Source organism: Diplotaxodon limnothrissa, linkage group LG12, assembly GCF_057381915.1.
Source record: "Diplotaxodon limnothrissa isolate DT_005_m linkage group LG12, D_limnothrissa_male_GT1.1, whole genome shotgun sequence".
NCBI classification, from domain to species: Eukaryota; Metazoa; Chordata; class Actinopteri; order Cichliformes; family Cichlidae; genus Diplotaxodon; species Diplotaxodon limnothrissa.
Window position 1 is genome coordinate 23,839,628 of NC_140607.1, and position 14,718 is coordinate 23,854,345.

Sequence of the window (14,718 nt, forward strand, 5' to 3'; positions counted from 1 at the left end):
ATTAATCATACTTTTTATTACTCCCGAGGCCTTTAAATCTATTACAAAATTTACAGAGATGTTATATTTCTGTAAAATTATATAGATTTAAGTTTATATAAAAATGGGCTCCATGTTGTATTTAACTTATTCACCTTACATGCTAAAGATGCCCACAGGGACCCCAGAAGGAGACACCACACCAGCCTCGTGGAGTCACAACTTTCCAGTCTTTGTCCAAGCCTGGGTAACTAGGAGGGGAACATCAGGAAGTGCATCTGTGACAATATAATAATCGAACATGTGGATTCATCTACTGCTCAACTGTTTTCAAGATATTCAAGGGAAAGAGGGAAAAAAAGCAAACATCTGATGTCCACTGTCAAGCTCGTGTGCCAGTCCATCGAGTAGATGCTGGATGTTTTCAAATAAGTGGAAACTGTGACTTCCTGGTTGCTGTGGAGAGCCACACAGGGAATCACCAAAGTCATTCAAATGTAATCCTGCAGGATCCTGAATATTTGCTGGAATATCAATGTTACAGCTGCTAAGGATCCCATGTGGTCTGTTGTGGTGGTCAAGGCTACGCTGGTAGCCCTGACCTGTGGTCGATTAAGTGCCTTTCAACCTCCACAGCCATATCATCGATGCCCCTCTGGATGTCCAGTGTCAACACATTCTCCTCATCAGACGGAGCCTCTAAAGTATCAAACTGGGAACGCAGCATGTCGGCTTTCATATAGTGACCCCTCCGGGCCACCATCCTCTGGTAAATGAATTCATAGTCACCACGAAGGAAAAGAAAAAAGACATCAGGAGAAGCCGGAGGGAAGATTTCTTGGTCTGTCTCCGAAGGGGAAGTGAGGGCTTTGGAGCCATGGAGGAGGATCCGTCTGTACTGGTGCTTCAGTGCAGAGCACACCAGGAGAGCATCAGAGCCTGAACTCCTCTCTCTGTGACAGGAAGACATGAACATATGTACAAAGTTGCTGAGGGCAGGAATGAATAACTACTGAAGTTCAGACTGAAAAAAATAAGCTTAAAGTAAACTTTAGTCTCAACAACTAAAGAGAAAAAGATTGACGCAAGGACGAGCGGATGGAGAAAAATAAGTGCATCTGAGTGTGGAAGAGTTAAGCAGAAGGACTCTTTGATGTTGCCGCTGACGTTTTTAGAAAAAGACGACACACTTTTTGCTTCTCCCTCACCTCTTTTCCTCACGTAATCTGTCTTTACTCCCCAAACTGTTTTTCCTGGCTCTCTGGTTTTCATCTCAATTTTCACGACCATCGTTGACATTTTTTCTCTCTCGACAATTTCATGCCTGCACATTCTCACCTCGCTCCTCTGCTCTTCAGCTCTACCTCTAAACCCATCATCATCTCCTTTATGTCATAAAAAATACCTGTTTTCATGAAACGTGTGTGTGTGCAATTGGCTTACAGCAGATATTAGGGTAAATTGCCACAAAACACTGGCGGCCATCAGTTTTACCCCCTCAGTCACAAGATTTTTAGAAAACTTGACCTCTGACCTTGACTGTGAGGTCGAGGTCAAAATCCTGCCGCCTCGCCCTCCTTTTTGTAACCTTTGATGTGATGACAACACCCCCCACATCAACCTTTAAAAGGCTGATGGGTTAAAAAAAAGCCAATGTTGTGTCCTTTGAAATGATAGAACTTATGTATTTGTAGAGATTGGTTAGCGCTCACCTCTGAATGACTTCGTGTAGTTTGAGAAGCCACGGCAATCTGTCCTGCAGAGACAAAGAAATGCAAACACTAAACACAAAAACTGATTTTTGTTGTGCACAGCTTAGTTTAAGATTGTGTATTTAACTCCTTTAAATAGTTTTCCAGCTGGTGTGTATATATATATATATGGCTAAAAGAAAAGTCACCACATGGATTTAACTACACAAATAACTAAGAGCCTTCCCCTGGGTAATTACTGCGGTGAATATCGTGTTTCGGCTGGCAACAAATGATTTAACACAAACTAACGACGTGAGCAGCTCCTCATTTGTTAAAGAAACATTTTGAAAGACATTGTGGAAAAAAAGGGTCAAATTATTGACTTGTATCAAGCAAATTGTAAAATACTCGTGGCCTTAAGAAAACCATATATCAGTGACGCTAATTGGGGAAAAAAGAGCTCTGATATTCCTGGAGGCAAAACAAAAAGGTCATGTGGTCTGAGGAGTCCAGATCTACTCTGTAATGAGTGGAAAGAAAACGGTAAAGGGTAAGAAGAGAAGAGGATGAAGTGCTGCAGTCATTAACCCCACTCCCTACCACACGAGCCTGTTATGAAGTGGGGTTGCTACTAGAGATGGCACGATACCACTTTTTTATGTCCGATACCGATACCGATATCATAAATTTGGATATCTGCCGATACCGATATGAATCCGATATAGTGTTTTTTAATCAACAAAACTGTTTTTTAAATATCTTGCTGCATTTTGTATAAGTTCATACTCAAGTTTAAAACAACAACTACACTAAAGCTATTCTGTTATACCTGTATGCAAAAAAAAATATTTCATAGTTCAGCAATACTGATCAATCTAATAAACTTACAGTTTTTTACAGACGCTAGGACACATTTCCCAATACTTAGGTCACTTTTGCAAAACTCTTCACACAATCCTCCTAACTGACCGTCAGCTTGGCAAAGCAGTTCATTTCACATTCAAAATGCACTACAACTAACAAAACACTTCATTCAGGTCTCAAATAAACTCATTCTTCCAGAACACTAGCAAAGGTTGACAGCCGACAAACACACTTTGTCACCCACAAAACAATGACCTAAAAAACACTAACAACATGTAGCATTACACAGTGTTTTCTTGTGTAAAACAAGGACACATCTCTGTTTATAATTTCAATATATGTTACTGGAATGAATCAGACATCATGCAGAATTCGTTAATATTTGTTTATGTATTTTTATTTTTTTGCACTAAGTAATCCCAAAATACAAGAATTTGTATACACACCATCCACTGATACACATACAATAGTAATGCTAATCTACTCGGTCTTCTCCATTTGGCCACATCACATCTTATGTCATCTAGGGCAATGCACCTAGGAAAGAATCTTCTGGCATGCCAGAATTGAAGGAGTTGAAAAATTGAAGGAGTAACACCTGTGTAGATGTTCATCTACAATGAGAATAAGCTGTGGCTGGTTAAACTGCATTTTTAGATTTAAAATATGTTTCAATAAAATATTGCTGTTGGATTTTGCTGTCTTTTCAAGTTTTGCATTGTGTTATTGTTTTGGCCATAAGTTTAACAGTTTTGAAAACAGTATGTAAGCACATGCAAAATGTCCTGTACGTACAAAGATTTTTGGCAGTTGTTGTGTCTGAGTGAGAAGATGATTCATGAAATTTGAGAGATGTAGTCATTGAATGCATTTTGTGCCAAAACAATGATAACTGGTCCTCAGTTTAGCCCACATAGACTTCTGTTGTGCTCACTGTGTGAGGAGTTTTGCAAACGTGACCTAAGTATTGAGAAATGTGTCCTAGCGTCTGTAAAAAACTGTAAACCTGCACCATCCTCCCTATTCTGGTATTTTAAAGAGTACTTAGCGTAAATATTAAGCAACCTAACTAATAGGGTTCCAACTCCCAGCAACAAAAATAAATAAATAAAAAATAGGGAACCACCCCTCACACTCCACCTCATGATGCTTAATCGATGTAATCAACCTTAATTTGATGCAGTGTGAAAAAAAATGCACAGAAATCAATTATTTTTCAAGAAATATTAAATAGATTCAACATCTTTCTTCAACAAAATTGCAGACTGCACAGATGGTACCTTCCCAAAGGAAAAAGTACTATAGCTTACTAGGGTATATATATTATACTTAATAGTTACTATATACAGTAATGGACTTCTATTCATTTTGCATCAAATTAAAACTTTGGGTGTCAGATAATTATTTATTAAAAGCTCGACATTTTAAATGAGAATAAGAAAGAAAAGTATGTCTTTGTGCCCCCTTTTCCCTGTTAACGCCCTATCGGCCCCCCTGGCTAAACTTTGCTAGATCCGCCCCTGCACAGTTACAGCCGTCAGCTACGTAGAAAAAGATCCTGGAGTAGAAAGTAATATTAAATACATTCTAACAACAGCTGATCAAGCTTAAACGTGCTGCTGTTGTTCAGCCGCTGGTTTCCTCTTTCTGGTGCAAAGTGGGCCAAAAGCAAACTAGAGACACGGACTCCCGACAGAAAAGCCGATCAGCTGATCATTAAGCAGTTTCATGATTGAAGTAGCAGCAAGAAGAAGCAGTCGCTCCATATATCGCTTGTTAAGCTTAACGCAGGAATGCTTTACAAACATTCAGAGATGGACTTACACACTTGCTTTACTTCTCTCGGGATAACTTTGTCGGAGATGAAATGCCGGGTTGCTAGCGAAGCTCCAAATGCTATCCAGACCACCACAGGTCCCGCATGCCACAGCCGCTCTATCACGTGATGCATACTGCTCCGACGTGCTAACGTTCTGAGGTGAGTTACGGCGTGTGGCAAGTTTTGTGAGGTGCTTTCGTGATATTTAATGGATCGGATTACATTTTTTATTTTTCTCCGATATCCGATCCAGTAATTTAGGTCAGTATCGGACCGATACCGATACGTAATATCGGATCGGTCCATCTCTAGTTGCTACAGCTGGTCAGGTCTAAGGTTCAGCAACATTATGTGCCCAAAAATGAGGTCAGCTGACTACCTGAGCCTACTTAACGATCAGGTTTTTCCATTAATTAATATTTTCATCTCTATTGGCAGGGGCATATTCCAAGATGACAATAACAGGATTCATCGGGCTCAAATTATGAAAGTGACTATGGAAGCGTCAGACATCTTTTTAACTCTGTGACTGGACACCACAGGGTCCACCTTTAAAGCCCACTGAGAATCTTTGAATTATGCTGGAAAAGACTTGAAATCTTGTCTGTTTCCTTCAAAAAGACATTTGATGACCTTCCCTGTACTCTCATTTACAAGTTAGAATACTTTGGTATCCGTCAATGAAGATGTGATTTAATGACTATTACAATAACTTCTGGGTAACAGTTTTCAGCAGATTAAACCCAGAGAAGGTACTTCTCTCACTTTTGACAATCAAACATGTGGTTCAACCTATGCAAGCTCCTCAGGAACACAGAGGCTGCACAGATCTGACTCACTCCCTTGCATGCAGGTTTCTGAGCGCGCTCATGTCCTGTTTGGTCACGCCAACCTCAACCTGCCAACTCTAATAGTAGCATGAAAGACACATTTTGCCAGAGCCTGACAGTAATCCTGTATTTACATTTCTGCTCCACTCCTCGCACATCATTTATTCTCAAACTGCCAACTGTTGACAATTTTTAAAATATGCCAAAGGGTTGGACGGAGCACGTCCCTGGGTAATTCTCCTCGCTGTTCAAAGCAGACCTCTGAGTGGGAGGTTATCATCTGCCACCAAACACCGCTACCGGTGAACTGCTGCCAAATGCTGGCGGGGGCTCCTCTGCCTGTAAGCCTGTATACTCAACTTTGGCAGGAAGCCAGACAATTGTTTGGAGGGCTCCCTTTATTTAAAAAGTCAGCATGGATGGGGAGGAGATGAGCCCTGAACAAACAGATAATAAATGACTGAACTGAATTTCAGGACTGACGGTTGTTATGAAAAGTTCAGCATCGCTCCCTGCTGCTTTCACTGTCTGCACGACTGAAGCTCCCTCCGGCTACTTGTGGATTTTGTGCATTTCTGTAAGTCAAACAGAGTTATTTAGTCCTGACAGAAGAGAGACTGAACGCCATAAATGATTGACATGTAAGTGAAGCAGACAGAATGCACACTCACACTCAGACACACACACACACACACACACCTGGGCTGACCTGATCTGTAAGCGCTTCACCGCGAGACATCTTCTCGATGTTCTCCCGTGGGTGGAAGTCATCCCCTTCGTACAGGGGCCAACCCAGCTGATGGGTAAACACACATGGACAGAAGAGTATTAGGCACACAAGGAACCAAGAGGGAGGGGTGTGTGTGTGTGTGTGTGTGTGTGTGTGTGTGTGTGTGTGTGTGTGTGTGTAGGGAGGTTGTTGGTTAGAGTTGAGGCTACTTACCTTTTCAGATAGGAAGATCCCAAAGGTGCTTCTATATTTAAAATAAATAAATAAAGAGTATCAAGGACAAAACTGGTTTAGCAACATTTGAGAAATGTTGCAATAAAACAACTGTCAGCATCCTTTAATATCATAAAAATATGATATTATTATTAACTAATTTTGAAAATATTCACTTTTTTTGGACCTTCTCTTTTAGCTGTGAGAATTTTCTACTTCTTTTTTGTGCTGTTTTCACTGTCTTAAGACATTGTTTTTATGTCTTTATTTTGTGTGTTAACCACATTGAGTTTACATGTAATAAAACGTGTAATATAAATAAAATTGCCATTGTCTGTAAATATAATCTCTATTAAACAGGGTATCGTTATATACTGATGGTTATAATGGTACAGAAACAGCTCATTTACTTTTGTTTCACAAAACTTATGCATGAAATACATGAACATACTGTGTACATACTTTCCACAACCCGAGACTCCCATTATGATGTAGATCATCCTGGTTGTGGTTCTTCATGCACTATATTTAAAGCAGGCTTTTCCTGAAAAGGATTAAACAAGAAAAAGGAAATAAATATATCTGATTGTAAGATTTTAGAGCTTTAAAGTTTAAATCAATATTAATAAATTATTGTAAAAATACATCATTAGAAGTGAAAAGCACCCACTGAACATTTTACTTAAGTCAAATTAATAATGACAATCGTGAGAACTAACTGGCCATTTTATTAGGCACACGTGTTCAACTGCTTGTTTACACAAATATCTAATTAGCCAATAACACAGCAGCAACTAAGTACATCAGATGTGGTCAACCTGCCGAAGTTCAAACGGAGCATCACAAAGGGAGATGAAGGTGATTTGAATGATTTTGAATGTGGCATGCTAGTTGGTATCACGTGGGCTGGTCTGAGTTTTTCAGAAACTGCTGATCTGCTGGGATTTTCTCACACAGGCATCTCAAAGGTTTACAGAGACTGGTCTAAAAAAGAGAAAATATCTCATGAGCATCAGTTCTTTGGGATGGTACACAGTCAGAAATCTGGGTGTAAACAACATGAAATTCTTGATCTATCCTGTCTTATATCAGAGCTTTAGCTAGAGATGGAGTGGAAATGGTGTGGGGTATATTTCACTGGCACACTTTGGGCCCCTTGGTACCAACTGAGCTTCAAGTAAACACCACAGTCTACCAGAGAACTGTTGGTGACCACGTCCATCCCAATGACTGTTTTCTGGAGTCATTGGTCCATCCCTTTATAACCACAGTTTAACCATCTTCTGATGCATACTACAAAGCTCACAACAAGTCCTGCGTTGTAACAGCAGTACAGGCTGTTGCTGGTGGTGTAATGGTGTGGGGAATGGTTTTTTGGCACACTTTGGACCCCTTGAAACTGAATTGACCATCATTTAAACCCTTTATAACGACAGTGTTGCTATCATCTGATGGGTGCTTCCAGTAGGATGCCAAGCCACAAAGCTCAAATCATCTCACACTGGTTTCCTAAACATGACAATAAGTTCACAGTCGCCAGATCTGAATCCAGTAGAGCATCTTTGGGATCTGCACCTGATGCTATCATGTCAGTGTGGAGCAAAAACATCTGAGGAATGTTTCCAGCACTTTGTTGAATTCATGCCATGAAGAATTAAGGTAGTTTTGAAGGTGAAAGGTGGTCCAACGTGATACCTCATAAAGTGGCCGATGAGTGCATGCATAAATGTTTTCTACAGCTGATGATAGTTTCCTTAAGGACTAATCTGCTGGGTTGTTTTTTTTTTTTTTTTTTTGCTCTGTCCAGTTAACTGGACGTTTAAACTGTAACCGATGCCGCCGTTATAATGAACGGGTGGAGCTTCCGTAGCTATAAAAAGCGATCAGTTCTTAAACGCGGAAGTCCAGCTGAAGTGCAGCCTCCCACTAAAATTCAATTCAATCTTTACTGGCAGACTTTAGCACGTTTACAGTTGCTGTTCGTTAAAGAAAAACTAGCCTCGGTTTTACGTCACGAAAAAAAAATCAAGCCTTCCTGAAAAGCTGAAACAAACAGTAACAAAAATGTGAGACCTGCCTGCTAAACGTGACTCCGGCGCAGGAAAGAGGCGATAACATCCCGTGAACGAACGATTTGACCATGGCCTCTGGCTGTTTTGCTAAGGGACGTGATGACGCACTAAGCACGTCGCTTACGTTAACAATTAAAGGGACCGCGGTGTTGCGTTACAACGAAATTGACTCTGACGTCATTACCGATTAAATTAATTATTTAATCTCAGTTTGAGTGTCGTTACAATGAGGAAATATCAGTAACAATGCATATATATTATATGAGTTTTATTATTTATCGCTAACGCAAACATTTAAATACATATGGAAGGTAAAGATGCCGTTTTTGCAGCATCAGCAACCTCTGAAATAATACTTGTTATAATTGGTAAATAGTTATAATCAAAGGGTATCCACAGGGCAGGGCAATCTACGCTCGCCAGGTCTCCCGTGTCATTTGGACGTAATTGCAATGAGGAGCAATGAGAAGGGTCACAAGACACTTGTGAAGTGGGGTTGAGCCAGAGGGAGAGAGAGAGAGGAGGAGGAGGAGGAGTAGAGGGAAAACCATCCTCCGTCCTGTAGATCCATCAGTGGGCAGGCTGGAGACGGATGAAAGCTCTCCTCCCATCCTTCTCTGCTGCATCCATCCGCTCTCTTATCCATCCATCTAACCATCCACCACCCCATCCACCTATTCATCTCCAAGGGCGTCTCAAGGGGTGACAAGACCCGACTGAACGGCAATGTATACGCGGACGCGTGCGTGTGCGTGAGTCATCCGTGTGCGTGAGCCTCTGCGCGCGTCTGGTCTTGTCTGTGGAACCTCCGACATGAGGGGCTGAAACAGAACCGACAGAAGGATGAAAATGCTCCGGTTTCGCAGCCCCAGCCTCCGCTCCTTGGACCAGGAGATACTCTGTACGATCCGGTTACTGGACGACTCCGAGATCTCCTGCAGCATTCAGGTAGATTAAAGCCCTGCGCGTCTCATCTACCAGTCCATCTCGTAGTCTTTGATAATTGCGAATGTCACGTGGACGCAGTGGATCAATTTTACGCAGGCATGGAGAATTAAAACTAGGGGGCTGCAACAACCTCACGCTTATTATTATTATGATTATTATGATTATTATGATTATTATGATTATTATTATGATGATGATGATGATGATGATGATGATGATGATGATGATGATTATTATTATTATTATTATTATTATTATTATTATGACTCGTCGTTTAATAAGAGCTTTCTCCTTAATTTCCCTTCTGCTGTAAATTACTGGAAAGGTTGCTGCCTTGCTCAGACGATTCAGGCAGTGGAGAGAAAACAGCAAGCCCAGTAGCGATCCATGCATTTGCGTTGTGGTCACCGTGGCTAGATGTGACTGCCATAGAGTGAAGTCTCATGAACTTTGATTTATAGAAGATAAAACGATGGAGCGCCATGGGCGTGGTGGTGATGATGATAGTAGTGATAACATGGACGGAAACTGTTTGAGTTATTGATTGCAATTATGAGAGGCTGTGGCTGGCTGAGTGGAAGAGAGACGGAAACACTGATGTGCTTTACTTGTGTGGTCTCATTTCTGTTTGCCACAGAGATGATAATACATACCCTCTACCAGCAGCAGCAGCAAGTGTCTTTATCAGACAGTGAAGATAGTCACTGTAAAGCACTGAGTTCGTGATGCAGGTATTTATGCTGAGCTATCTCCATTGTGGAGAAACCGAGTCTATAACTATCACTTTCAATTGCTTTTTGCAGTTTGACCTAACATGAGCTGCTGAAAAGATCTGCAACTTACTTTCAGTTTTTTTTAATTTCTGTTAAAATAAATGTACCCACATATATACCAAGAAAAAAATAATTTTCATTACTTTAAAAATGGGCTTGTGAATAATATTAACAGGAAAAGATCAACTCTGTGCTTTAATATCTTTAATGTCACATAAAGGTGTGGCATAAGTCTTTCCAAAAGCATCCTTTGCTCTGCTATGTGTCATGTGTTTGTCAGAAGTCCTCTTATTTGAAAGAAGAAGAAGAAGACATTTTTTGCTACTCTCCTAGTGTAGTTGGTCCCACGTTTGTCCAAAAAGCAAAATATCGTTGGTTTGATTCTGAAAAGAGACACAAATCCCACCGGTGTATGTCAGAAAGGGCATGTGTTGTAAAAATAAAATAAAATAAAATCTGCCATACTGTCCAGTATGTGGTGATACTGTGTCTGATCAGTAATCTTTTTTTAATCTGAAATGAAAATTTCATCTTTAAGTGAAGACATTAGCTCAGGCAGACTGATAACCGAAGCACAAAATTAAAACCACAACAAAACTGAAATCCTGTCAAATCCAAATCAATGTGCTTTGTAAAACCCGATCCTTGGATCCAATCAATGAATCCTTTAACTATCCTCACCTGAGATCTAACGCTGGGACGTTTTAAGACTGCTTGAACAAAGGAAAGTATAGATTCCAGCTCAGCCCCTCCAGCCCTGAGCTGCAGCTGTTGCCAGAGAGATAAACATAAAATCCCGTCAGTCTTCCAGTTTATGATGCATTATTACACATAAAAATATATGAAATGCTGAACAGCAAATAAGTGCCAAGTCACAATATGACTGGATTCTATTGCACTGTGCTATGGTTTTTTTCACTTACATCTTCAGCACTGCACCAAATCCTCCACACAGCTGAAGCACCTTGTTGACAAGCCTGAGTTGTACGGGGCTGAGGGCGAAGTGAATGCTCAGAGCTCAGAGCGCCACCTCTTCTCGCCCTAAACCGCCTTCGGAGCGAGTTGTCCGCTGGTCTGCTGTTTAACCCGAAAGACTGAGAGCACTTGCTGCATGTCAGACTAGCTGTCTTGCTGGTTTCCTGCATGTACTCAATCAATGATTTAAAAAACATCTTCAGGTCCAGTGGAAGAGAAGGAGGAGAGCAGAGAGAGGAGAGACGAGATTGGCTCTGTTTTCTTTGTGTTTAGTGCTGATAATGCATGTACAGTTTCGTGCTTGCGTCTCTGAGAGCAGAAGAATGTGTTAAACTGTGTACATGAGTATTAAAGCTTTTACTTTTTTTTTTTCCAGGAGATGTGAAAGCGTGTGTGTGCTTTTATCCATGCGCGAGAGTATTTATGAACGATACGGAAATGGACGTTTATATTTCTAGCTGACTGCATTTTCCAGGGCTTTCTTTAATGGCTTTGTGTTCCGGTGCTGAGCTGCTCCTTCCTACATATTTCATGATGTTTCCTGTGCTCCTCATGCTACACTTCTGCTTCTCAACAACAACGCGTCTCCTCTTACCGCTGCTAGGAGACCTCCATCTCTTACTTTATCTGCTCTTTTTTTTTCCTCTTTGCATTTCTTATTTTGTCAGCTTTTCCCAATTGTCCTGCATATGTAGGTCAGAATAAAATGACAAACATATAATGAAAATAGGAAAATTGAAAGAACTGTGTGTTTGAATAGTTCCTAAAATGTACTTCTGAGCACAAACCACGACTGAATAGAGTGTAATGTCAGTCTGGGATGCCCTTGATTCCTTTAACTTTTCTCTAAGGCATCAGTTCAGTTGACTCTGGATTAAAGACACTGGTGCATTAGCTGCTCCCTTTGGGGACACAGTATTTGGCACTGCATAGATAATCCTGAAGACTTTAAAGTCTCGAAACACCCCACCCAGTATAATTACTTGTAAGGCAATATCCAGCGCAGTGCAGAAAACAAAGGGATGTTCAAGTGACTTGAACAATTCAAGTAACTTTGCAGTCGTTTTGCACTTTGCTAGGTACACCTATCCTATACCTTGTTGATGTCAGAGGAGAATGATGAGGCAGCTTTGAGCCGACAGGAAGGCAAAAGTAACTCAAATAACCATTTGTATGCAGAAGACCATTTCTGAACACACAACATCTCAAACCTTGAAGCAGGTGGGCTAAAGCTGCAGAAGACCACACTGGGTGCCGCTCCTGTCAGAATAAGAAAATTGAGGCTCACCAAAATTGGACAATAGAAGATTAGAAAAAGGTTGCATGATTGGATGAGTCTCAGATTATGCAGTGACATTTGGATGGTAGAGTCAGAATTGACCATAAACAGCATCCTGCTTTGTATCAAAGGTTCAGGTTGTTGTCGATGTATTGGTGTGGGGGATATTATCATCAATTAAGCATAATTTAAATGGTACTGCCTACCTGAGTGTTACTGCTACTTCATGATCACAGTGTAGCCACTTTCTCTGATTCTCATCATGGATGTGCAGCTGAAAAACAACTGCTGCTGCTGTTTGTTGCTGCCTGCTGCTAATTAAGACAGGTCTGAAGGCAAAAGGAGGTCCAACACACTAAAAGCAAAGTGCGACTAATAGAGTGACCGGTGAGTGTAGGTAGTAAACATGAATGATATAAAACAGGCTTAATATAAAGGACGCGATAAGGGATGATAAGTTTATTTTCTTTACAGTGAAAGTTATGAATAAATGGTCTTAAATTTAACCTCTTGCACTCTGGAGGTCTCCTTACATGTGGTGCATTTACTGTCTGCTTTAAATGTAACAAATATACGATTTCTGCTCATCACGTTTGGTGGAATTGCACTTTAGAATCTCCAAAAAGAGGCTCGATAACTAAGATAAATAAGAGGCGATACTGACTGATTTTTATAAGGCTGTTGTTTGAAGTTTTAATCAAGTAGAAGAAAAAAGTGTCAATATTTGCTAGAAGTTTTCAATCTCATTCTTCCCCGGTGATACAGATAACACTCGCATTGTATTTCTGTTGTTGGAAAGCTTGTAGGAGCCAATTAGGACTCAGTTCTATAAATAAGAACCAATTTTTATCCAGTCAAGAGAATGAAGCGCTACCAAACACTGAGGCAGTTTGAAGCTGGAGTTGCTCATGATTGTGTATGGTGCTGTTTATTACTGAAGTATGTTGGAGGTTAATTGGCAGTATAAAGAGAAAGCAAACTGACTGCTTAAGAAAGCTGGTGTCAGACTATAATTCGTCAGACACGGCTGATCAGTGTGTCATCCAGGTGCACCATCTCGTTTGTGGCTTCCTTAGTCTCTACAGAGCCCGAGGATTTTCACTTTGGCCTCGCAGTTGTGAAGCTGTTGCTGGTTACTGACTGATTTGGGAGATGGTTTTTCAGGTCGACAATAAAAATAGTCTGAACGATTAATTTATTTGAAAAAATGCGCCAACAGAATAAAGCGTTTGTTTTTCCGTCACATCTTTGTGTCCGTTAATGAAAATATCAGACTTTAACTCCAAGAGCTTGTGCTGAGCTTAAATTGATTAAATCAGATTTATGTAGGGAAAATGTGTTTGTTGCTGCTGTTATGCTGACCTTTACCTGACTATAGATCACCCTGATGCTTTTTTGTCATTGTTATTAGTTGATAAAAATATGGGGTTAGGTATGAATTCATCATTTATATTTTGGCTGCTCTCTTTAGGGGTCACCACAGCACATCATCTGCCTCCTGTTATCCCTTGCATACTCTTCTGTTAGAGCCTTTCCTCTCTAACTTTGTCTCAAAACACTCCATCTGAGCTGTCCTTCTGCTCTGCCTCCTCATTTTTGTTTTTTGTTAGTGCTATTGTCTCCACATCATACATCACAGCAGATCTCACAACCATCTTGCGATCCTTCCCTTTCACTTGTGCTACTATCCTTCTGTCACAAATCACCCCTGTCACTTTCTACTCACTCCACCTTGCCTGCACTCTCTTCTTCACCTCTCTCTCTCCATTGCTTTGAATTGTTCTTTTATTTTAAATGTATATTTATTTGTTGCCCTGGTTTCTAAATGCTGAATGCCAGAAACTGTTTGAGAAATCATCAGTTAAATGTAAACATTAGTGGATATGGTAAGGTGACTTTTATTTTTGTTTTTGCATTTCACAAACAGCAAAGAGCAAATGATTAAAAATTAAACTGGGTTTCAACTGTGTTGACATAATCAGGGCTGGACAAAACCTGAAAGTATACCAACCTAGTAAAACAATAGGTTAATTTAAAGCTCTAGTCATTTACAAACATGTGAAAAAGAAAGTTTTCACTGGACTCTGTCCAGTGGGGGAAAAAGTTCACAATTTTTATTTCCATTGGAATTAAAAAGGCTCGTAGCAGCCAGGTATACTCATGCAAGTGTAAACATCTCTATGGAGCACAATTTTTGGCAGTTTGCTGGTCTGGATCATTCAGTTTGGTGTTAAGACCATGCCATGATCGCCCCAGAAATTTCACCCCAACGTCTGACCTTACAATGCTCAGATAAATAATAAAAAAAAAACCAAGAGCTACATTTTAGAGTTCACAGGCCTCAGCATGATAAATGTCAAAGTTCATGATGCACAATTAAAAATGGACTGAAAAGGCGTGACTTTTTTAAGAGCCACAGAGCCACATTTGGAGAACATCAAACACAACAAATCAAGTATAAACACCTCATACCGAGCGCAACGGGACAACATTTTAGGCTTATTTTGTGCCACAGGACCGGGCACCTTGCAGGCTCTGAGTC

The 14,718-nt window shown here is 40.5% G+C and overlaps 2 protein-coding genes across 5 annotated transcripts in view; one reads left to right on the plus strand and one right to left on the minus strand.

Moving 5' to 3' along the window:
- Positions 1-513: 513 nt before the first annotated feature.
- LOC146621369 (gluconokinase-like) lies at positions 514-6,629 on the minus strand. The gene is made up of 5 exons (XM_085368374.1): positions 6,592-6,629; positions 6,130-6,160; positions 5,896-5,982; positions 1,692-1,735; positions 514-932 (listed from the first exon to the last, which is right to left on the minus strand). Exons 1-5 carry the CDS (start codon positions 6,627-6,629, stop codon positions 563-565), a joined length of 570 nt encoding a protein of 189 aa, XP_085224500.1. The 3' UTR covers positions 514-562.
- A 2,415-nt stretch (positions 6,630-9,044) lies between these two features.
- frmd3 (FERM domain containing 3) overlaps positions 9,045-14,718 on the plus strand; it is a 62,130-nt gene continuing 56,456 nt past the window's right edge. For all 4 annotated transcript variants that reach the window (XM_085368378.1, XM_085368376.1, XM_085368379.1 and 1 more), the window contains exon 1: positions 9,045-9,149. In XM_085368378.1, the coding sequence (XP_085224504.1) occupies positions 9,045-9,149 (105 nt within the window). The remainder of the gene's footprint in view (positions 9,150-14,718) is intronic.